Source organism: Aquarana catesbeiana, linkage group LG10 (assembly GCF_042186555.1).
Source record: "Aquarana catesbeiana isolate 2022-GZ linkage group LG10, ASM4218655v1, whole genome shotgun sequence".
In the NCBI taxonomy this organism is placed as follows: Eukaryota; Metazoa; Chordata; class Amphibia; order Anura; family Ranidae; genus Aquarana; species Aquarana catesbeiana.
In genome coordinates, this window is record NC_133333.1 from 2,305,425 (window position 1) to 2,331,520 (window position 26,096).

General features: G+C 51.9%; 1 protein-coding gene across 1 annotated transcript in view; it reads left to right on the forward strand.

The window, feature by feature from the left end:
* Positions 1-1,945: 1,945 nt before the first annotated feature.
* HSPG2 (heparan sulfate proteoglycan 2) overlaps positions 1,946-26,096 on the forward strand; it is a gene marked incomplete in the record, with an annotated part of 205,321 nt that continues 181,170 nt past the window's right edge. Inside the window, 1 exon segment of the mRNA XM_073601461.1 lies at positions 1,946-2,130. Coding sequence (XP_073457562.1) covers positions 2,068-2,130 — 63 coding nt within the window.

Sequence of the window (26,096 nt, forward strand, 5' to 3'; positions counted from 1 at the left end):
AGTCTCCTCCTCCTGTGATGGGATTGTAGTGTGGGATCCTCCTGGTTGGAGGACTAGTTAGCTGAGTCTCCTCCTCCTGTGATGGGATTGTAGTGTGGGATCCTCCTGGTTGGAGGACTAGTTAGCTGAGTCTCCTCCTCCTGTGATGGGATTGTAGTGTGGGATCCTCCTGGTTGGGAGACTAGTTAGCTGAGTCTCCTCCTCCTGTGATGGGATTGTAGTGTGGGATCCTCCTGGTTGGAGGACTAGTTAGCTGAGTCTCCTCCTCCTGTGATGGGATTGTAGTGTGGGATCCTCCTGGTTGGGAGACTAGTTAGCTGAGTCTCCTCCTCCTGTGATGGGATTGTAGTGTGGGATCCTCCTGGTTGGAGGACTAGTTAGCTGAGTCTCCTCCTCCTGTGATGGGATTGTAGTGTGGGATCCTCCTGGTTGGGAGACTAGTTAGCTGAGTCTCCTCCTCCTGTGATGGGATTGTAGTGTGGGATCCTCCTGGTTGGAGGACTAGTTAGCTGAGTCTCCTCCTCCTGTGATGGGATTGTAGTGTGGGATCATCCTGGTTGGAAGACTAGTTAGCTGAGTCTCCTCCTCCTGTGATGGGATTGTAGTGTGGGATCCTCCTGGTTGGAAGACTAGTTAGCTGAGTCTCCTCCTCCTGTGATAGGATTGTAGTGTGGGATCCTCCTGGTAGGAGGACTAGTTAGCCGAGTCTCCTCCTCCTGTGATAGGATTGTAGTGTGGGATCCTCCTGGTTGGAGGACTAGTTAGCCGAGTCTCCTCCTCCTGTGATGGGATTGTAGTGTGGGATCCTCCTGGTTGGAGGACTAGTTAGCTGAGTCTCCTCCTCCTGTGATGGGATTGTAGTGTGGGATCCTCCTGGTTGGAGGACTAGTTAGCTGAGTCTCCTCCTCCTGTGATAGGATTGTAGTGTGGGATCCTCCTGGTTGGAGGACTAGTTAGCTGAGTCTCCTCCTCCTGTGATGGGATTGTAGTGTGGGATCCTCCTGGTTGGAGGACTAGTTAGCTGAGTCTCCTCCTCTTGTGATGGGATTGTAGTGTGGGATCCTCCTGGTTGGAGGACTAGTTAGCTGAGTCTCCTCCTCCTGTGATGGGATTGTAGTGTGGGATCCTCCTGGTTGGAGGACTAGTTAGCTGAGTCTCCTCCTCCTGTGATGGGATTGTAGTGTGGGATCCTCCTGGTTGGAGGACTAGTTAGCTGAGTCTCCTCCTCCTGTGATAGGATTGTAGTGTGGGATCCTCCTGGTTGGAGGACTAGTTAGCTGAGTCTCCTCCTCCTGTGATGGGATTGTAGTGTGGGATCCTCCTGGTTGGAGGACTAGTTAGCTGAGTCTCCTCCTCTTGTGATGGGATTGTAGTGTGAGATCCTCCTGGTTGGAGGACTAGTTAGCTGAGTCTCCTCCTCTTGTGATAGGATTGTAGTGTGGGATCCTCCTGGTTGGAGGACTAGTTAGCTGAGTCTCCTCCTCCTGTGATGGGATTGTAGTGTGGGATCCTCCTGGTTGGGAGACTAGTTAGCTGAGTCTCCTCCTCCTGTGATGGGATTGTAGTGTGGGATCCTCCTGGTTGGAGGACTAGTTAGCTGAGTCTCCTCCTCCTGTGATGGGATTGTAGTGTGGGATCCTCCTGGTTGGGAGACTAGTTAGCTGAGTCTCCTCCTCCTGTGATGGGATTGTAGTGTGGGATCCTCCTGGTTGGAGGACTAGTTAGCTGAGTCTCCTCCTCCTGTGATGGGATTGTAGTGTGGGATCCTCCTGGTTTGAGGACTAGTTAGCTGAGTCTCCTCCTCCTGTGATGGGATTGTAGTGTGGGATCCTCCTGGTTGGGAGACTAGTTAGCTGAGTCTCCTCCTCCTGTGATGGGATTGTAGTGTGGGATCCTCCTGGTTGGAGGACTAGTTAGCTGAGTCTCCTCCTCCTGTGACATTCCAGCAGAGTGGAGTGCAGGGATTGCAGGCAGGGTGGAGGAAGTGACACACACTGAGTCTGGCTCTGGGAGTAGCTGGATGTCAGGGGGGATTCCTCGGACACTGGACTGTGCAGGAACCCGAGGATGGGAGGCTGGAAGGCGGGGAGGACGGCGGTGACTCTGCTGACTCTGCTCATCATCATACCAGTAAGTGGCCACTTATTTCTGACTGTCAGTTCTGCATAGAGGACACCGAGCACAACTCACCCTCTGATATATACTATATACTACTCACCCTCTGTTATATACTACTCACCCTCTGCTATATACTATATACTAGTCACCCTCTGCTCTATACTATATACTAGTCACCCTCTGCTATATACTATATACTAGTCACCCTCTGCTATATACTATATACTAGTCACCCTCTGCTATATACTATATACTACTCACCCTCTGCTATATACTAGTCACCCTCTGCTATATACTATATACTACTCACCCTCTGTTATATACTATATACTACTCACCCTCTGCTATATACTATATACTACTCACCCTCTGCTATATACTATATACTACTCACCCTCTGTTATATACTATATACTACTCACCCTCTGCTATATACTACTCACCCTCTGTTATATACTATATACTACTCACCCTCTGCTATATACTATATACTAGTCACCCTCTGCTCTATACTATATACTAGTCACCCTCTGCTCTATACTATATACTAGTCACCCTCTGCTATATACTATATACTACTCACCCTCTGCTATATACTATATACTAGTCACCCTCTGCTATATACTATATACTAGTCACCCTCTGCTATATACTATATACTACTCACCCTCTGCTATATACTATATACTACTCACCCTCTGCTATATACTACTCACCCTCTGATATATACTATATACTACTCACCCTCTGCTATATACTATATACTACTCACCCTCTGCTATATACTATATACTAGTCACCCTCTGCTATATACTACTCACCCTCTGCTATATACTATATACTACTTACCCTCTTCTATATACTACTCACCCTCTGCTATATACTATTCACCCTCTGCTATATACTATTCACCCTCTGCTATATACTATTCACCCTCTGCTATATACTACTCACCCTCTGCTATATACTACTCACCCTCTTCTATATACTACTCAACCTCTGCTATATACTACTTACCCTCTGCTATATACTATATACTACTTACCCTCTGCTATATACTACTCACCCTCTGCTATATACTACTCACCCTCTGCTATATACTACTCACCCTCTGCTATATACTATATACTACTTACCCTCTTCTATATACTACTTACCCTCTGCTATATACTATTCACCCTCTGCTATATACTACTCACCCTCTTCTATATACTACTCAACCTCTGCTCTATACTACTTACCCTCTGCTATATACTATATACTACTCACCCTCTGCTATATACAGAGCACACAACATATACATTGTATACAAGTTATATACTCTTCTAGAGGTCACACAGAGCACACACTGTATATAGAGTTATATATAGTAGTAGAGATCACACTCCGCTACACCGTGTATACATTGTTATACAATTTGTAGAATATTATACAGATCACACTCTGCTATAAAACGCTCATAAATCTACATAATGTATTGTCTGTAGAGATGTGCGGATATTGCTGTACACAGAGCCGCAGTCATCAGGGATCTCCCTGTGTGCTGCACTCACCTCCCCCCTCCTGTACTATCTATAACTGCACAAGACTTCACCTTCCCCTTCTCCAATATCGTAAAAAATACTGCGCTATCCCATAAGTGGAAATGATCCCCACATGTGTGTGATGAAAAGACAAATATCTCAAACCAAAAATCCTGCAGCTTCACCTTCCCCTTCTCCATCCTGCAGCTTCACTTTCCCCTTCTCCATCCGGCAGCTTCACTTTCCCCTTCTCCATCCTGCAGCTTCACTTTCCCCTTCTCCATCCGGCAGCTTCACTTTCCCCTTCTCCATCCTGCAGCTTCACTTTCCCCTTCTCTATCCTGCAGCTTCACTTTCTCCTTCTCTATCCTGCAGCTTCACCTTCCCCTTCTCCATCCTGCAGCTTCACTTTCCCCTTCTCCATCCGGCAGCTTCACTTTCCCCTTCTCCATCCTGCAGCTTCACTTTCTCCTTCTCTATCCTGCAGCTTCACTTTCCCCTTCTCCGTCCTGCAGCTTCACTTTCCCCTTCTCCGTCCTGCAGCTTCACTTTCCCCTTCTCCGTCCTGCAGCTTCACTTTCCCCTTCTCCGTCCTGCAGCTTCACTTTCCCCTTCTCCGTCCTGCAGCTTCACTTTCCCCTTCTCCGTCCTGCAGCTTCACTTTCCCCTTCTCCGTCCTGCAGCTTCACTTTCCCCTTCTCCGTCCTGCAGCTTCACTTTCCCCTTCTCCGTCCTGCAGCTTCACTTTCCCCTTCTCCGTCCTGCAGCTTCACTTTCCCCTTCTCCGTCCTGCAGCTTCACTTTCCCCTTCTCCGTCCTGCAGCTTCACTTTCCCCTTCTCCGTCCTGCAGCTTCACTTTCCCCTTCTCCGTCCTGCAGCTTCACTTTCCCTTTCTCCGTTCTGCAGCTTCACTTTCCCCTTCTCCATCCTGCAGCTTCACTTTCCCCTTCTCTATCCTGCAGCTTCACTTTCCCTTTCTCCGTCCTGCAGCTTCACTTTCCCCTTCTCTATCCTGCAGCTTCACTTTCCCTTTCTCCATCCTGCAGCTTCACTTTCCCCTTCTCTATCCTGCAGCTTCACTTTCCCCTTCTCTATCCTGCAGTTTCACTTTCCCCTTCTCTATCCTGCAGCTTCACTTTCCCTTTCTCCGTCCTGCAGCTTCACTTTCCCTTTCTCCGTCCTGCAGCTTCACTTTCCCCTTCTCTATCCTGCAGCTTCACTTTCCCCTTCTCTATCCTGCAGCTTCACTTTCCCTTTCTCCGTCCTGCAGCTTCACTTTCCCCTTCTCTATCCTGCAGCTTCACTTTCCCCTTCTCTATCCTGCAGCTTCACTTTCCCTTTCTCCGTCCTGCAGCTTCACTTTCCCCTTCTCTATCCTGCAGCTTCACTTTCCCCTTCTCTATCCTGCAGCTTCACTTTCCCTTTCTCCATCCTGCAGCTTCACTTTCCCCTTCTCTATCCTGCAGCTTCACTTTCCCCTTCTCTATCCTGCAGTTTCACTTTCCCCTTCTCTATCCTGCAGCTTCACTTTCCCTTTCTCCGTCCTGCAGCTTCACTTTCCCCTTCTCTATCCTGCAGCTTCACTTTCCCCTTCTCTATCCTGCAGCTTCACTTTCCCCTTCTCCGTCCTGCAGCTTCACTTTCCCCTTCTCCGTCCTGCAGCTTCACTTTCCCTTTCTCCGTTCTGCAGCTTCACTTTCCCCTTCTCCGTCCTGCAGCTTCACTTTCCCCTTCTCTATCCTGCAGCTTCACTTTCCCTTTCTCCGTCCTGCAGCTTCACTTTCCCCTTCTCTATCCTGCAGCTTCACTTTCCCCTTCTCTATCCTGCAGCTTCACTTTCCCTTTCTCCGTCCTGCAGCTTCACTTTCCCTTTCTCCGTCCTGCAGCTTCACTTTCCCCTTCTCCGTCCTGAAGCTTCACCTCCTCCCTCCTCATCCTGCAGCTTCACTCCCTGTGGGGTTGTCTTTCTCTATGTCCCCCCCCCCCCCCCATACTAATACTCATATTGATGGGAGTTTAGTGACTTGTGAGGTAGATAAATCCTGACCAGTACCGAGCGTCTGTATGGAAATATAAACTCTGTATTGTCCATGGGGGGGCGTGTCCTAATACACAATGTTTAGCCATAGCATGTCAGTGACCGGTCCTCTTCTATGTATTGTGTAGTACAGTACATCGGTGCCCGGTCCTCTTCTATGTATTGTGTAGTACAGCACATCGGTAACCGGTCCTCTTCTATGCATTGTGTAGTACAGTACATCGGTGACCGGTCTTCTTCTATGTATTGTGTAGTACAGTACATCGGTGACCGGTCCTCTTCTATGTATTGTGTAGTACAGCACATCGGTGACCGGTCCTCTTCTATGTATTGTGTAGTACAGCACATCGGTGACCGGTCCTCTTCTATGTATTGTGTAGTACAGTACATCGGTGACCGGTCCTCTTCTATGTATTGTGTAGTACAGTACATCGGTGCCCGGTCCTCTTCTATGTATTGTGTAGTACAGTACATTGGTGACCGGTCCTCTTCTATGTATTGTGTAGTACAGTACATCGGTGACCGGTCCTCTTCTATGTATTGTGTAGTACAGTACATCGGTGACCGGTCCTCTTCTATGTATTGTGTAGTACAGTACATCGGTGACCGGTCCTCTTCTATGTATTGTGTAGTACAGTACATCGGTGACCGGTCCTCTTCTATGTATTGTGTAGTAGCAGTACATCGGTGCCCGGTCCTCTTCTATGTATTGTGTAGTACAGTACATCGGTGCCCGGTCCTCTTCTATGTATTGTGTAGTACAGTACATCGGTGACCCGGTCCTCTTCTATGCATTGTGTAGTACAGTACATCGGTGACTGGTCCTCTTCTATGTATTGTGTAGTAGCAGTACATCGGTGACCGGTCCTCTTCTAGGTATTGTGTAGTAGCAGTACATCGGTGACCGGTCCTCTTCTAGGTATTGTGTAGTAGCAGTACATCGGTGACCAGTCCTCTTCTATGTATTGTGTAGTAGCAGTACATCGGTGACCGGTCCTCTTCTATGTATTGTGTAGTAGCAGCACATCAGTGACCGGTCCTCTTCTATGCATTGTGTAGTAGCAGTACATCGGTGACCGGTCCTCTTCTATGTATTGTGTAGTAGCAGCACATCAGTGACCGGTCCTCTTCTATGCATTGTGTAGTAGCAGTACATCGGTGACCAGTCCTCTTCTAGGTATTGTGTAGTACAGTACATCGGTGACCGGTCCTCTTCTATGTATTGTGTAGTACAGTACATCGGTGACCGGTCCTCTTCTATGTATTGTGTAGTAGCAGTACATCGGTGCCCGGTCCTCTTCTATGTATTGTGTAGTACAGTACATCGGTGCCCGGTCCTCTTCTATGTATTGTGTAGTACAGTACATCGGTGACCCGGTCCTCTTCTATGCATTGTGTAGTACAGTACATCGGTGACTGGTCCTCTTCTATGTATTGTGTAGTAGCAGTACATCGGTGACCGGTCCTCTTCTAGGTATTGTGTAGTAGCAGTACATCGGTGACCGGTCCTCTTCTAGGTATTGTGTAGTAGCAGTACATCGGTGACCAGTCCTCTTCTATGTATTGTGTAGTAGCAGTACATCGGTGACCGGTCCTCTTCTATGTATTGTGTAGTAGCAGCACATCAGTGACCGGTCCTCTTCTATGCATTGTGTAGTAGCAGTACATCGGTGACCGGTCCTCTTCTATGTATTGTGTAGTAGCAGCACATCAGTGACCGGTCCTCTTCTATGCATTGTGTAGTAGCAGTACATCGGTGACCAGTCCTCTTCTAGGTATTGTGTAGTAGCAGTACATCGGTGACCAGTCCTCTTCTATGTATTGTGTAGTAGCAGTACATCGGTGACCGGTCCTCTTCTATGTATTGTGTAGTAGCAGCACATCGGTGACCGGTCCTCTTCTATGCATTGTGTAGTAGCAGTACATCGGTGACCGGTCCTCTTCTAGGTATTGTGTAGTAGCAGTACATCGGTGACCGGTCCTCTTCTATGTATTGTGTAGTAGCAGCACATCGGTGACCGGTCCTCTTCTAGGTATTGTGTAGTACAGTACATCGGTGACCGGTCCTCTTCTATGTATTGTGTAGTAGCAGTACATCGGTGACCAGTCCTCTTCTATGTATTGTGTAGTAGCAGTACATCGGTGACCGGTCCTCTTCTATGTATTGTGTAGTAGCAGCACATCGGTGACCGGTCCTCTTCTATGTATTGTGTAGTAGCAGTACATCGGTGACCGGTCCTCTTCTATGTATTGTGTAGTAGCAGTACATCGGTGACCGGTCCTCTTCTATGTATTGTGTAGTAGCAGTACATCGGTGACCGGTCCTCTTCTATGTATTGTGTAGTAGCAGCACATCGGTGACCGGTCCTCTTCTAGGTATTGTGTAGTACAGTACATCGGTGACCGGTCCTCTTCTAGGTATTGTGTAGTACAGTACATTGGTGACCGGTCCTCTTCTATGTATTGTGTAGTACAGTACATCGGTGACCGGTCCTCTTCTCCGTATTATAAATAGTGACATGGATGGGGCCGGCTGTTATTTTATCCCGGCAGTTATTCTGGTCTGTGGTGCCTCTGTGTCGTCCGCCTGTCCCTGCCGGGGCCACAAATACCCCAATGGCCTTCCTGACCAATCAGAGGCCCTGAGCTGCTATACAGGGGGTCTGTGCTGAGCCATGGGGCCGTGTTCTGTGGTGAGGTAACCCATAGCAACCACCAGAGGGACCCTGCATTCTGGTTGGTCGCTGTTGGTCATTACTCTCTATATTACAAGGTTGTTATTGGTGAGTGAAGATCTGTAACATTTCCCAGAATCAGGAAAGATAAATATTTATATAAACATTCCATGATTGCAGCAATGTATCCTCCCAATCATCAATATTCACACAATGTATTCTCCCAATCATCAATATTCACACAATGTATCCTCCCAATCATCAATATTCACACAATGTATCCTCCCAATCATCAATATTCACACAATGTATCCTCCCAATCATCAATATTCACACAATGTATTCTCCCAATCATCAATATTTACACAATGTATTCTCCCAATCATCAATATTCACACAATGTATTCTCCCAATCATCAATATTTACACAATGTATTCTCCCAATCATCAATATTCACACAATGTATTCTCCCAATCATCAATATTCACACAATGTATTCTCCCAATCATCAATATTCACACAATGTATTCTCCCAATCATCAATATTTACACAATGTATTCTCCCAATCATCAATATTTACACAATGTATTCTCCCAATCATCAATATTCACACAATGTATTCTCCCAATCATCAATATTTACACAATGTATTCTCCCAATCATCAATATTCACACAATGTATTCTCCCAATCATCAATATTCACACAATGTATTCTCCCAATCATCAATATTTACACAATGTATTCTCCCAATCATCAATATTTACACAATGTATCCTCCCAATCATCAATATTCACACAATGTATTCTCCCAATCATCAATATTCACACAATGTGTTCTCCCAATCATCAATATTTACACAATGTATCCTCCCAATCATCAATAGTCACACAATGTATTCTCCCAATCATCAATATTTACACAATGTAGCCTCCCAATCATCAATATTTACACAATGTATTCTCCCAATCATCAATATTTACACAATGTATTCTCCCAATCATCAATATTCACACAATGTATTCTCCTAATCATCAATATTCACACAATGTATTCCAATACCATAACACCTTCCTCCACCAGAGGGACCCCCCACTCTGATCACACCCCCAGAGGGACCCCCCACTCTGATCACACCCCCAGAGGGACCCCCCACTCTGATCACACCCCCAGAGGGACCCCCCACTCATATCACACCCCCAGAGGGACCCCCCACTCCGATCACACCCCCAGAGGGACCCCCCACTCCGATCACACCCCCAGAGGGACCCCCCACTCATATCACACCCCCAGAGGGACCCCCCACTCCGATCACACCCCCAGAGGGACCCCCCACTCTGATCACACCCCCAGAGGGACCCCCCACTCATATCACACCCCCAGAGGGACCCCCACTCATATCACACCCCCAGAGGGACCCCCACTCCGATCACACCCCCAGAGCGACCCCCCACTCCGATCACACCCCCAGAGCGACCCCCCACTCCGATCACACCCCCAGAGGGACCCCCCACTCCGATCACACCCCCAGAGGGACCCCCCACTCCGATCACATCTCCAGAGTGACCCCCACTCCGATCACACCCCCAGAGGGACCCCCCACTCCGATCACACCCCCAGAGTGACCCCCACTCCGATCACATCCCCAGAGTGACCCCCACTCCGATCACATCCCCAGAGTGACCCCCACTCCGATCACACCCCCAGAGGGACCCCCCACTCTGATCACACCTCCAGAGCGACCCCTTAAACTCTGATCACACCCCCAGAGTGACCCCCCACTCTGATCACACCCCCGGAGGGACCCCCACTCTGATCACACCCCCGGAGGGACCCCCACTCCGATCACACCCCCGGAGGGACCCCCCACTCTGATCACACCCCCAGAGGGACCCCCCACTCTGATCACACCCCCAGAGGGACCCCCCACTCTGATCACACCCCCAGAGGGACCCCCCACTCTGATCACACCCCCAGAGGGACCCCCCACTCATATCACACCCCCAGAGGGACCCCCACTCCGATCACATCTCCAGAGTGACCCCCACTCATATCACACCCCCAGAGGGACCCCCCACTCCGATCACACCCCCAGAGGGACCCCCCACTCCGATCACACCCCCAGAGGGACCCCCCACTCATATCACACCCCCAGAGGGACCCCCCACTCTGATCACACCCCCAGAGGGACCCCCCACTCTGATCACACCCCCAGAGGGACCCCCCACTCTGATCACACCCCCAGAGGGACCCCCCACTCATATCACACCCCCAGAGGGACCCCCACTCCGATCACATCTCCAGAGTGACCCCCACTCCGATCACACCCCCAGAGCGACCCCCCACTCCGATCACACCCCCAGAGGGACCCCCACTCCGATCACACCCCCAGAGGGACCCCCCACTCCGATCACACCCCCAGAGGGACCCCCCACTCCGATCACACCCCCAGAGGGACCCCCACTCCGATCACACCCCCAGAGGGACCCCCCACTCTGATCACACCCCCAGAGGGACCCCCCACTCTGATCACACCCCCAGAGGGACCCCCCACTCTGATCACACCCCCAGAGGGACCCCCCACTCATATCACACCCCCAGAGGGACCCCCACTCCGATCACATCTCCAGAGTGACCCCCACTCATATCACACCCCCAGAGGGACCCCCCACTCCGATCACACCCCCAGAGGGACCCCCCACTCATATCACACCCCCAGAGGGACCCCCCACTCATATCACACCCCCAGAGGGACCCCCCACTCTGATCACACCCCCAGAGGGACCCCCCACTCTGATCACACCCCCAGAGGGACCCCCCACTCATATCACACCCCCAGAGGGACCCCCACTCCGATCACATCTCCAGAGTGACCCCCACTCCGATCACACCCCCAGAGCGACCCCCCACTCCGATCACACCCCCAGAGGGACCCCCACTCCGATCACACCCCCAGAGGGACCCCCCACTCCGATCACACCCCCAGAGGGACCCCCCACTCCGATCACACCCCCAGAGTGACCCCCACTCCGATCACACCCCCAGAGTGACCCCCACTCCGATCACACCCCCAGAGTGACCCCCACTCCGATCACACCCCCAGAGTGACCCCCACTCCGATCACACCCCCAGAGTGACCCCCACTCCGATCACACCCCCAGAGTGACCCCCACTCCGATCACTCCCCCAGAGGGACCCCCCACTCCGATCACACCCCCAGAGTGACCCCCACTCCGATCACACCCCCAGAGTGACCCCCACTCAGATCACACCCCCAGAGTCACCCCCACTCAGATCACACCCCCAGAGTCACCCCCACTCCGATCACATCCCCAGAGTGACCCCCACTCCGATCACACCCCCAGAGTGACCCCCACTCCGATCACACCCCCAGAGTGACCCCCACTCCGATCACATCCCCAGAGTGACCCCCACTCCGATCACACCCCCAGAGGGACCCCCACTCCGATCACACCCCCGGAGGGACCCCCACTCCGATCACACCCCCGGAGGGACCCCCACTCTGATCACACCCCCAGAGTGACCCCCACTCTGATCACACCCCCAGAGTGACCCCCACTCTGATCACACCCCCAGAGTGACCCCCACTCTGATCACACCCCCAGAGTGACCCCCCACTCTGATCACACCCCCAGAGGGACCCCCACTCTGATCACCCCCTAGAGTGACCCCCCACTCTGATCACACCCCCGGAGGGACCCCCACACCGATCACACCCCCGGAGGGACCCCCACTCTGATCACACCCCCAGAGTGACCCCCACTCTGATCACACCCCCAGAGTGACCCCCACTCTGATCACACCCCCGGAGGGACCCCCACTCCGATCACACCCCCGGAGGGACCCCCACTCTGATCACACCCCCAGAGTGACCCCCACTCTGATCACACCCCCAGAGGGACCCCCCACTCTGATCACACCCCCAGACCGACCCCCACACTCTGATCACACCACCAATGAGAGGGCAGATATGTGATTGTATAATATGTCTCCAGCTCATTCATGGAACTAACTCCTCGCCCCAGGAGCTTGCACTCCGCAGCCCTCGGTGGGGATTGGTGGTGCACCCCCAGAGTGACCCCCCACTCTGATCACACCCCCAGAGTGACCCCCACTCTGATCACACCCCCAGAGGGACCCCCACTCTGATCACCCCCTAGAGTGACCCCCCACTCTGATCACACCCCCGGAGGGACCCCCACACCGATCACACCCCCGGAGGGACCCCCACTCTGATCACACCCCCAGAGTGACCCCCACTCTGATCACACCCCCAGAGTGACCCCCACTCTGATCACACCCCCGGAGGGACCCCCACTCCGATCACACCCCCGGAGGGACCCCCACTCTGATCACACCCCCAGAGTGACCCCCACTCTGATCACACCCCCAGAGGGACCCCCCACTCTGATCACACCCCCAGACCGACCCCCACACTCTGATCACACCACCAATGAGAGGGCAGATATGTGATTGTATAATATGTCTCCAGCTCATTCATGGAACTAACTCCTCGCCCCAGGAGCTTGCACTCCGCAGCCCTCGGTGGGGATTGGTGGTGTAGCGTTTGTTAGTCCCCTCGCCCCAGGAGCTTGCACTCCGCAGCCCTCGGTGGGGATTGGTGATGTAGCGTTTGTTAGTCCCCTCGCCCCAGGAGCTTGCACTCCGCAGCCCTCGGTGGGGATTGGTGATGTAGCATATGTTAGTCCCCTCACCCCAGGAGCTTGCACTCCGCAGCCCTCGGTGGGGATTGGTGGTGTAACGTTTGTTAGTCTCCTCGCCCCCGGAGCTTGCACTCCGCAGCCCTCGGTGGGGATTGGTGGTGTAGCGTTTGTTAGTCCCCTCGCCCCAGGAGCTTGCACTCCTCAGCCCTCGGTGGGGATTGGTGGTGTAGCGTTTGTTAGTCTCCTCGCCCCCGGAGCTTGCACTCCGCAGCCCTCGGTGGGGATTGGTGATGTAGCGTTTGTTAGTCCCCTCGCCCCAGGAGCTTGCACTCCGCAGCCCTCGGTGGGGATTGGTGATGTAGCGTTTGTTAGTCCCCTCGCCCCAGGAGCTTGCACTCCGCAGCCCTCGGTGGGGATTGGTGGTGTAGCGTTTGTTAGTCCCCTCGCCCCAGGAGCTTGCACTCCGCAGCCCTCGGTGGGGATTGGTGATGTAGCGTTTGTTAGTCCCCTCGCCCCAGGAGCTTGCACTCCGCAGCCCTCGGTGGGGATTGGTGGTGTAGCGTTTGTTAGTCCCCTCGCCCCAGGAGCTTGCACTCCTCAGCCCTCGGTGGGGATTGGTGGTGTAGCGTTTGTTAGTCTCCTCGCCCCCGGAGCTTGCACTCCGCAGCCCTCGGTGGGGATTGGTGATGTAGCGTTTGTTAGTCCCCTCGCCCCAGGAGCTTGCACTCCGCAGCCCTCGGTGGGGATTGGTGATGTAGCGTTTGTTAGTCCCCTCGCCCCCGGAGCTTGCACTCCGCAGCCCTCGGTGGGGATTGGTGATGTAGCGTTTGTTAGTCCCCTCGCCCCAGGAGCTTGCACTCCGCAGCCCTCGGTGGGGATTGGTGGTGTAGCGTTTGTTAGTCCCCTCGCCCCAGGAGCTTGCACTCCGCAGCCCTCGGTGGGGATTGGTGATGTAGCGTTTGTTAGTCCCCTCGCCCCAGGAGCTTGCACTCCGCAGCCCTCGGTGGGGATTGGTGATGTAGCGTATGTTAGTCCCCTCGCCCCAGGAGCTTGCACTCCGCAGCCCTCGACTCTCTCCTCATACCGGGAGAATATTCTCGGAATGAGCGGCCGGGGTATAAATAGCTGGCTGAGGATTCCAGGGATGAGCGCCGGGAGGGATCCAGACACGGTATATATAGACAGATACGGATTGTATGGATGAGCCCGTCTACTCGTCATCCCACAGGGCGAGCGCCATTATCCCGTCCGTCTGTCTGCACAGCTGCACCGCGGGGAGGCGGAGCCAGAGTGCGTTCTCCTTTTAGAATCATCAAATTGCAGCTGCTGGGGAATTGATTGGTGGTTGTATGGCCTCCGATATTCCCGGGGTTATGATGTCATCGCACTCTGAGGGCTGATTGTATGCAGAGATGAAATGTGATGACCTCATAGGGGAGATACATAATATAGAGAGTATAAATACCCGAACTGTCCTCGTATTGGCCTCCTGCCACACCAATACTAGGAGAGGGAGGAGCAACACTGAGCCAATCCCCCTGACCTCAGGACACGGGGCCCCTCCTCCCCCCTAACCTCAGAACACGGGGCCCCTCCTCCCCCCTGACCTCAGAACACGGGGCCCCTCCTCCCCCCTGACCTCAGAACACGGGGCCCCTCCTCCCCCCTGACCTCAGAACACATGGCCCCTCCTCCCCCCCGACCTCAGAACATGGGGCCCCTCCTCCCCCCTGACCTCAGGACACGGGGCCCGTCCCCCCCCTGACCTCAGGACAGGGGGCCCCTCCTCCCCCCTGACCTCAGGACACAGGGCCCCTCCTCCCCCCTGACCTCAGGACACGAGGCCCCTCCTCCCCCCTGACCTCAGAACACGAGGCCCCTCCTCCCCCCTGACCTCAGGACATGGGGCCCCTCCTCCCCCCTGACCTCAGAACACGAGGCCCCTCCTCCCCCCTGACCTCAGGACACGGGGCCCCTCCTCCCCCCTGACCTCAGAACACGGGGCCCCTCCTCCCCCCTGACCTCAGAACACGGGGCCCCTCCTCCCCCCTGACCTCAGGACACGGGGCCCCTCCTCCCCCCTGACCTCAGGACACGGGGCCCCTCCTCCCCCCTGACCTCAGGACACGGGGCCCCTCCTCCCCCTGACCTCAGGACACAGGGCCCCTCCTTCTCCCTGACCTCAGGACACGGGACCCCTCCTCCCCCCTGACCTCAGGACACGGGACCCCTCCTCCCCCCTGACCTCAGGACACGGGGCCCCTCCTTCTCCCTGACCTCAGGACACGGGACCCCTCCTCCCCCCTGACCTCAGGACACGGGACCCCTCCTCCCCCCTGACCTCAGGACACGGGGCCCCTCCTTCTCCCTGACCTCAGGACACGGGACCCCTCCTCCCCCCTGACCTCAGGACACGGGGCCCCTCCTTCTCCCTGACCTCAGGACACGGGACCCCTCCTCCCCCCTGACCTCAGGACACGGGACCCCTCCTCCCCCCTGACCTCAGGACACGGGGCCCCTCCTCCCCCCTGACCTCAGGACACGGGACCCCTCCTCCCCCCTGACCTCAGGACACGGGGCCCCTCCTTCTCCCTGACCTCAGGACACGGGGCCCCTCCTTCCCCCTGACCTCAGGACACGGGGCCCCTCCTCCCCCCTGACCTCAGAACACGGGGCCCCTCCTCCTCCCTGACCTCAGGACACGGGGCCCCTCATAGCAGAGTTGTGTGAAGTTTCTGTTTGTTTAGTGAATTGACTTTAAACACTTCAGATGAGTGTCTGTAATTGGAGGCAAACACAGGGAGGGGCCCCTGAATATGGGGCCCTCAGTTGTCTCTGCCCGCAGATCATTACACAGCGCGGCAGTTGCGGTATATTTATGGTGTGTTTGATGTTCTGTAATGGATGGGAATCAGAACAAAGACAAATATCTTCACCGTGCGAGGAAATTGTCCCCAGAGCTTCGGGAATGAGGCGAAATTTCACAGAATATCCAATCACGTGCAAGGAAAAGAAAAATACCTTTATTTCTGGTTGCACGTGATTGGATGATGGAAGTCGGTAGAGCTTCACCTTGTTTACTAAGCTCTGGGAAAATTCCCTTTACAAGGTGAGCGAACTCTTTGCCTTTATTAAATCCCCCAATGAGCTCCACCCATGTATGAGATCCCAGCGATCCATGCATAAAAAAATGCAAATGGGCGGCCAGGGGCACCCAGTGAGTCCCCCAATCATCTCTGTTCATCTGGCGGTCTGTGGAGCACCACTGTGTATTGGGCTAATCATTCAGTAACTGTGCCCAGAATTCAGGGAGCATTCAGGACATCAGATGATGGGGGGGGGGTCGCTTCCACATGGCGGAATAATGGCCGCCGCGGCCTGTTCTGGAAGATCACATAGACATCTGATGGGTAATTATAGATGCTTGAGACGAAGGTCTGTGGTCAGCCTCGGCCTGCAACTGGTTATGCTCTGACTCCGCCCCATACGGCTTTATTGTCTCTATAAAAGTTTATTTTTGTGGCCGTGTGCCAGTCGTAAGACTCCTGGGGGTCAGAGGTCAGGGCTGGAACATGCTGGGATGACTTCAGAAATGCCCATCAGCCAGGGTAGCCCTAGAAGGGGTGTAAGGTGTTGGGGACCTGTGTAATTCAAGGGCCTGTCATACAGGAGAACAGACGGACAAACAGCTGAAATATCAGACTTCTGATTAGCTCAGCTTCCTTGCTTTGTCCTCTGTGAGCGTCCCGCTGAACTCCATCCCAGACAAAGGAGGCCGACGGATCGCCATGGGGGGTCATCTGTATACAATGGCCGGAAATCTGGAAGAGAAGACAGCTCACAGAGAGTGTGGAGGGAACAACCCACCCCCAAAATTCACTGCGTATGAGATCCCCTCATCCTCAGTGTTCCCCATATGGGATGTCCTCATCCTTGCTGTTCCCGTATGGGATGTCCTCATCCTTGCTCTTCCCCGTATGGGATGTCCTCATCCTTGGTGTTCCCCATATGAGATCTCCTCATCCTTGGTGTTCCCCATATGAGATCTCCTCATCCTTGGTGTTCCCCATATGAGATCTCCTCATCCTTGGTGTTCCCCGTATGAGATCTCCTCATCCTTGGTGTTCCCCGTATGAGATCTCCTCATCCTTGGTGTTCCCCGTATGAGATCTCCTCATCCTCGGTGTTCCACGTATGAGATCTCCTTATCTTCGTTGTTCCCCGTTTGAGATCTCCTCATCCTCGTTGTTCCCCCTATGAGATCTCCTCATCCTCGTTCCCCCCTATGAGATCTCCTCATCCACGTTGTTCCCCCTATGAGATCTCCTCATCCTTGGTATTTCCCCTATGAGATCCCCTCATCCTCAGTGTTCATCGTATGGGATGTCCTCATCCTTGCTGCTCCCCGTATGGGATCTCCTAATCCTTGATGTTCCCCCTATGAGATCTCCTCATCCTCGGTGTTCCCCCTATGAGATCTCTTCATCCTCGGGGTTCCCCCTATGACATCTCCTCAACCCCAGTGTCCTGTGATTGGTCTCCATCCCCCGTCATTGACTTCTGATTGGTGGTTATGTTGTGTTGACACCTGAGGCCGCGGTGTTTGAGGTGAGTGACGGCACTCCTGGCTCTCTCTAGTCTCAGTCTGGACTCGTCCTCTGAGCCCCCCCACTGCCCATTCCTCAGAATCTTCAGCTCTGCAGATTTCCCAAACTCTTTTCATGTGAAATCGCTTCCTGTTCAGTTCAAGGGTGGAGCGCCTCAAAGACGAATGGACTGAGCCAGATCCCATAGCAACCAAATAACCCGAGCCAGATCCCATAGCTACCAAATAACCTGACCCAGATCCCATAGCAACATTTCTTGTATGTGAACAATATTGATGGGCACACATTGTACGATCATTCTATGATTATCCTTTCATTGCTAATCTTCTCCCTCATACACATGTATGGCTGTCTATAATCAATTCCTCCTATAACCAGAAATTCCCATCAATAAATACACCACCACAAGAAAATACAACAGAGGGATGGTGGGAACCCCTCATAATGGGCGCGGCGGGTGTACTGACCCAGGAACTCATTACAGGGATGGTGGGAACTCCTCATAATGGGCACAGCGGGTGTACAGACCCGGGAACTCAGCACAGGGATGGTGAGAACCCCTCATAATGGGCACAGTGGGTGTACAGACCCGGGAACTCAGCACAGGGATGGTGAGAACCCCTCATAATGGGCACAGCGGGTGTACAGACCCAGGAACTCAGCACAGGGATGGTGGGAACCCCTCATAATGGGCACAGCGGGTGTACAGACCCGGGAACTCAGCACAGGGATGGTGGGAACCCCTCATAATGGGCACAGCGGGTGTACAGACCCCGGAACTCAGCACAGGGATGGTGGGAACCCCTCATAATGGGCACAGCGGGTGTACAGACCCGGGAACTCAGCACAGGGATGGTGGGAACCCCTCATAATGGACACAGCGGGTGTACAGACCCGGGAACTCAGCACAGGGATGGTGGGAACCCCTCATAATGGGCACAGTGGGTGTACAGACCCGAGAACTCAGCACAGGGATGGTGAGAACCCCTCATAATGGGCACAGCGGGTGTACAGACCCGGGAACTCAGCACAGGGATGGTGGGAACCCCTCATAATTGGCGCCCCATTAGCCTTCTTAATGTCGATAGAAAGATACTGGCAAAGATTTTCTTCTGGCGATTATCACCAGTTGGGGGCAGTTTGTTATCCTGCCACCAGCACTGTTCGGTCCAAGGTAGAAGCACTTTCTCAGCGGTGTTAGCTGCCCGGGAGGCCTTGGAGCGTTGTAGGGCTGCTGGTTGGGGTAAATTTTTGCTGACATTGGATCAGGCTAAGGCCTTTGATCGGGTTAATCATGAGTACTTGTGGCTCCTTCTTGACAAATATGGCCTGGAGGGGGGTTTTATTGATTGGCTCAAGATTTTGTACAAAGGGGCTGAAAGCTTTCCTCTGGTGAATGGTTGGGTCGGGCAGCCCTTTGCGGTCGGCTCGGGTGTGCGTCAGGGGTGTCCATTGAGTCCTCTGTTATATGTGTTTGCAATCGACCCCTTCATTAGAAGGCTAGAGAGTGGACCATTGTGTGGGGTACCTTTGGGCATCACTGGTGAGCCTCCTTTGAAGGTTGTGGCCTATGCTGATGATGTTTCTGTTTTTATCTCTGGGACTGTGGAGGCACAGGAAGTGGTCTCAGTGATAGGGCAGTATGCAGAGGCATCAGGTTCAAAGGTCAACCAGGACAAGTGTGAAGCTTTCTGGATGGGTGTGGAAGGTGAGAGCTTTGTTCTCCCGGATGACTTCCCGGAGCCCCAACAAAAAATTCGAGTTCTAGGCATTGAATTCGGCCCAGGTGACTATGGTCATGCAAATTGGGTGAACAGGCTGGAGAATGCCGATGCCAAGGTGGCAAGCTGGAAAGGTTGGCAGCTTTCCTTGAGGGAAAAGGTTGATCTGGTCAAGACTTACCTGATTCCGATTTTCTGTATGTCAGTTTTGTTTGCATTTTGCCAGTTTCTCTCTATACCAGGATCTATAGTTGTTTCTTCCAGCTGTTATGGGGGAACAGAATAAACCTTGTCAAAAGGAATGTGACTTACCTTCCTAGGCGGGAGGGTGGTCTAGGGATGGTCAACCCTGTAGTCTTTTTCTCTCTGATGTTTGTGAAGTACAATCTTGGTAACATGTTGGCAGAGAGACCGTCTGGGTGGGTTGGTATTTTCCAGTCCTGGTTTAGGCCCTTTCTGCGAGACTGGGAAAATGGTGGGCCAGTGAAGAGCCTGAGGGTCAAGCATGAACAGTTCCCAGCTTATGTTGCCCCGTGTTTGAAAATGCTTCGGCAGTGGCAAGTAACAGCAGGAGAAGTCAGATCTCTTCCAAGGAAACTTCTTGAGAAGCAGATCATGAGCTTTGCTTTTTGCGAGCCACTGGCCTTGAGGGATTGCCCAAGCCTGGTTTTGGGGGTGGGTTTGCGATTGATTCATTTGGAGAGAATCCCAATGAAGTTTAGGGATCAGGCTTGGCTTGCCTTTCATGGAAAACTATATGTGAAGGGCAACTTGAAGTTTCTTTCCATGAGGGATCGGGGCTGCCCGAGAGAGGAGTGTGGAGGAGTGGTGGAGTCCATGGATCACTTTCTACTTCAATGCCCTTTTAATATAGAGGTGTACAAGAGGGTGGGGAGGGCTCTGAGTATACCCTTCCTCCCCCATATGAGTTATGCAGAGTGGGTGTATGGGGCATTCCAGACTCGTCAGGATTATGATTTGGAAACACTTTTTTTAGTTAGTCTAGTAGTCCTTTATTTCACGTGGAGTGCACGGTGTCAGGTATCCTTACGGAGTAAAATCCTCCCTGTGGAAGTGGTGGTGCAGGACATTCTGGGTGAGGTTGGGAAGATTCGGGGTCTTGAGAAAGGCAGGTGGCAGCAGGAGGCCTGGATAAGGGCGTGGAGGAATATCAGGACTCTGTAGCTGCTGCCTGTTGATCTCGGGGTGTGCGGCTTTTCTTTGTATTCTTGATTCACTCCCCTAGATTTTCAAGATGAAATATATTTTTGATAAAAGGCTCCATGCATGGTGACGGTGATGTTCCTTAGTCTGGCTCTCCTGTAGGGATTGTGTTGTGCGCAATTTGGTTTGTACCATTTATTATGTTCTTGTTTTGTATTATCATATTCAATTATTTTGTAAATATGTTTTATTTATTTATTATGGTTTTATTGTATATAAGTTGTTGTTTGTAAGATTTTCAATAAACAAAATTAACCCCTCATAATGGGCACAGCGGATGTACAGACCCGGGAACTCAGCACAGGGATGGTGAGAACCCCTCATAATGGGCACAGCGGGTGTACAGACCCAGAACTCAGCACAGGGATGGTGGGAACCCCTCACAATAGGCACAGCGGGTGTACAGACCCGGGAACTCAGCACAGGGATGGTGGGAACCCCTCATAATGGGCACAGCAGGTGTACAGACCCGAGAACTCAGCACAGGGATGGTGGGAACCCCTCATAATGAGCACAGCGGGTGTACAGACCCGGGAACTCAGCACAGGGATGGTGAGAACCCCTCATAATGGGCACAGCGGGTGTACAGACCCAGAACTCAGCACAGGGATGGTGGGAACCCCTCACAATAGGCACAGCGGGTGTACAGACCCGGGAACTCAGCACAGGGATGGTGGGAACCCCTCATAATGGGCACAGCAGGTGTACAGACCCGAGAACTCAGCACAGGGATGGTGGGAACCCCTCATAATGGGCACAGCGGGTGTACAGACCCGGGAACTCAGCACAGGGATGGTGGGAACCCCTCATAATGGGCACAGCGGGTGTACAGACCCGGGAACTCAGCACAGGGATGGTGAGAACCCCTCATAATGGGCACAGCGGGTGTACAGACCCAGGAACTCAGCACAGGGATGGTGAGAACCCCTCATAATGAGCACAGCGGGTGTACAGACCCGGGAACTCAGCACAGGGATGGTGGGAACCCCTCATAATGGGCACAGCGGGTGTACAGACCCGGGAACTCAGCACAGGGATGGTGGGAACCCCTCATAATGGGCACAGCGGGTGTACAGACCCGGGAACTCAGCACAGGGATGGTGAGAACCCCTCATAATGGGCACAGCGGGTGTACAGACCCGGGAACTCAGCACAGGGATGGTGGGAACCCCTCATAATGGGCACAGCGGGTGTACAGACCCGGGAACCCCTCATAATGGGCCTAAGGGGGTCATCATTGGCCCTTGGTATGGGAAGGATTGAAATTGTATTGGTAGTTGGGATATAAAGAGTTAATTCTGTGCGGTTCTGTTGCTGGATGGATGACTCAAGGCCTGATGTGTCCGAGTTCTGAGGGATGACTAATCCGACTTTCAGGTTGGCACCGATCCTCCAGCCGGCACACAGACCTCATATGGGGATTTCCTTCTCCCTCCTTCGGAGTGGTGTACATGAAATGACCGTGTGCCGGCAGATTCCTCCTCCTTGCTGTTGGCGGTTACACATGTACAGGACATGACAGCCGCTGATCTCTGAGATTTATGACAGATTTCATGTTTGGGAATCTGAAATATTCTGTGAGGAGAAGGCGGCTGTTCCTCCGCTGCACCACCTGGACTGGGGTGACTTCAGTCGTTAGGTCGCTGTCGGCCATGCTGGATCAGAGCAGATTGGTCATTGGTGGATGGGCAGTGAGATTGGGCATTGCCAGGCTTTCTGTAATATGAATATTATTCATGATGTCCCGCTCTTAGAATATATCAGAAGCCAACAGTTTACATCTGGAAGTGAAGAAATCTCTCCAAAATGATTAAAATCTATTTACAAGAACCAGCGTCCCCACCGGAAGATTTCCCCTCCTTTCTTTCTCTGGCGACAAATGTAACATTTTTGGCTTTCGGTCACTTCCTGTCTCGGTGACACCAGAACAGATAGAGATGGTGATTCCTTTAGTAGGGACACAGACAGGGATAAAAACCTAGAAAGTGTGAATGGGTCCCCCGTTTGTACCAAGAACCTGGCAGAGGGTCTAATCCTTCTGATACTAAAAGAAACATTTCGGATTTAGAACTCTCCATGTGTGTTTGCAGGACTCGGAGAAAGAGAGTTTTTATATTGTACAGAGTCCTCCAATGTTCATACACCATATGATCAAAAGTAAGTGAACCCCCTTCAAATGACTGACTTAGGCGTGTCTAGTGAAGGATATTGATACAAAGTTATTTTCTCTTCTAACCTTGTGGTAACAATTGGTGAAGACCCTTTTCTGTTCCACCACGACTGTGCCCCCCCTCCTGTGTACAAAGCCAGCTACATAAATACATGGTGTGACCAGTTTGGAGTGGAGGAACTCGAGTGTCCTGCACTAAGCCCTGACCTCAACTCTACTGATCACCTTTGGGATGAATTGGAACGTTGACTGCAAGCCAGGTCTTTTTTTTTTTTTTTTTGGTGCCCAATGTGAGGCCCAACATGTGGACCAGGTCTTCTCATCCAACATCAGTACCTGACCTCACAAATGGTGCAAAATCCCACAGACACCCTCTAAAATCTTGTGGAAAGTCTTCCCAGTAGAGTGGAGGATGTTATAGCCACAAAGAGGAACAACTCCATAAAGACATGGATGACCAGTTTGGTGTGGAGGAACTCTTGAAACCTGTACACAGCCCTGACCTCATCCCTACTGAGCCCAAAGTCTTCTCATCCAACATCAGTATTTGACCTCACAAATGGGCCCAGATTTCCACAGACACCCTTCAATATCTTGTGGGAAGTCTTCCTATAATAGTGGAGGTTGTTCTGGCCACCGAGAGGGATAATGCCATATTAATGGTCATGGTGGAGGGGGGTGGGGGGCAACTTCATATTAATGGCCATCTGGGGAGGTGGTGGAAACCACATGCTAATTGCAAAGAGGGAAAGGTGACAACTCGATATTAATAACCATGGGGGGGGGGGGGAACACTTCATACTAATGGCCATAGTGGAGGGGAAACTCCATATTAATGGCCATGGTTGTAGAATGGGATGTCCAACAAGATCATATAGGAGTGATGACCGTGTCCTCATAGACTTTTGGCCATATGGTGCTCCATTTCTCATTCGTCATTTCTTGTAAAGCACGATATATTCCCCATTGGTCACCTGACAGACTTACAGGTATGAGTATAAGCCGAATACACCTCGCCCATCTCTGGCTGCATATTTGGGCCAATATTTCAAAGTGTTTTTTTCGGCATCAATCTACATGACATCTATAATTCCCCAATTTTCTTGCAGATCTTTTTCAAAGTAGCTGCAGATTGTTGTGCGTCGGTTTAATCTGGTTTACTTTCTCAGTTCTCTATCAGCAGCATTGTGCAATCAATTATGGGTCCTGGCAAAGGAATCTCTCCAGTGTGTGAGGTCTAGAGATTTTCTCAGTGTGATAAGTCCCCGTGTAGCCATGGATTTATGATTGGTTATTCATGAACTATACACTGCTACTGAGCCTTCAGGCCCAGCAGGCACTAGACTGTATATCATGACGTAAGATTGGACACTTGCCCAATCCCCATATCTCTGGCGTCTCTGACCTCTCTGTGTGTGGTATTAACAGTAATTAGTAAGACAAACATGAGGGGTGATGGTAGATGGGCTTTATGAGTTGGTGTGATCCTCTGCTGATCTAACTGGCTTCTTGTCATGAAGCCCATGTGAGGGGGAAGCACTCAGCAGGTCGTGGTTGGGTCACCCAGTTGGAGGTCTACAGATATACCTTATATTTATATGGTGATGTTACAGTTATCAAATGCGTGTGACCTAGGGTTCTCTGACCATTGGCTTTGGAGGCCTTTAGCTTAGTTCTGGATCTTCTTGACGTTGGAGTCCATCAGGGACTCCTGGGATGGTTCTATATGCTCTGTAAAGCTCCACAGACTATGTCAGTGATATAATGGTGATCGTATTGGATGATGAGACCAGCGTTCCGTATTGCACAGCTGAACGTTGAAATTGATCACCGCCTGTGAAACATTCCAGTGGGTGCACTGTCAACCAGTCATAATGAGCGATTAATCGATGCCGCCTGTCACAGGCTTGTTGTAGACAATTGAATGATGTGTTTAGGATCCAGCTGGTCCAGGCTAGGAGCCAAGGAACCTCCACTTACCACAGGATGAAACGTAACGAGCCAGCGGTCACCTCTTCTGCATTGGATGCCTAGCTCTACTGATGGCTGCTACGTGATGGCTCACAATTGGTCTTGTGGTGGAAATTATAAACTTCTCCTATAAGCAAATAATTCCATGCGCTAATAAGCACAATCATAGCTCTCTTGTATAATGCTGGGAAAGCGTGCTTGTTCATACATTAATAAAAATTTCCACAACAGTCTCCAACCTGCCAATTGTGTTCATTCAACACCTGTATCTCAGCCATAATCTGAGATCGAATCCACCAATGCTTTACCTATGTATGAGGCAAACCTGACTTGAGTGCAATGAGGATGGCTATAGATTGGCAGATGGGTTCCGGAGTGTGATGACATTACTTTGTTCTTGCTGTGGATCATCCAGAACTGGTTGCAGTCCATCTGAGCAGAGTTATGGATTTTGAGCAGGTGCTAAGAGGAGCTCATTCCCTTCCCTCCATAGAAAACAAAGATTGGCAGTCTGCCCAGCCTTTAGAAAAAATTTTCTAGTCAGTGCATACCTGTTGGATCGTGTATGGACACTCTAGAGCAGGGGTCTACAGACTTTCTAAACAAGGGGTCAGTTTCCTGTCCTTCAGGGTTTAGGGGGCTGCACTAAGGCCATTGGAAATAGAAAAGGTCCCAATGTCAGTGGGAAAAACAATGCCCCATCTTTAGTGGGAGGAATTGTACCCTATTGTTGGTGTTATTGGGAGGAATTGTTCCCCATCAGTGGAGTCATTGAGCCCAATGGTTGATGTCACTGGGAGGAATTGTACCCTATCGCTGGTGTCAATGGGAGGAATTCATCCACCATGTCCCCGTAGTGGATGAAACCTTGCCCTTAGGGCCCAATAAAAGCAAGCAAAGGGTCACATCTGACCCTCCTGGGTGGCAGTTTGGAGACCACTGCTCTAGAGAGAAGGGAGGGGGGGTGGAGGGGAATGGGTTGGTTTCATGAATGTATCTGCAGGTATATGCGATTGATCTGTACCGGCTTCCATTGTCTTCGGCTGACCTAGAATATCTTCTTTAGGTTTAAACCTCCAGATTGGTCAGGTGTGGCCTGTTTATATCTGTCCTAATTCTCTGCCCAACACAGTGAACACATTGGTTGTTGATTGGTTGGGTAATTTTGGGTTGTTACTTCCTTGATGTTTTTTTGTACCAAGCTATCTGACATTGCATCTGATAGAAGACCCCGCCATACACAATATAATCATCAGACGACTGATCTTAAGGAAGACCTTGAGGTCCCATTCACATTATGATCAACCCAACACATTGCTGTGGATCAGGACACACTGCGTCAGGGCAGCGCGTTACTTCTC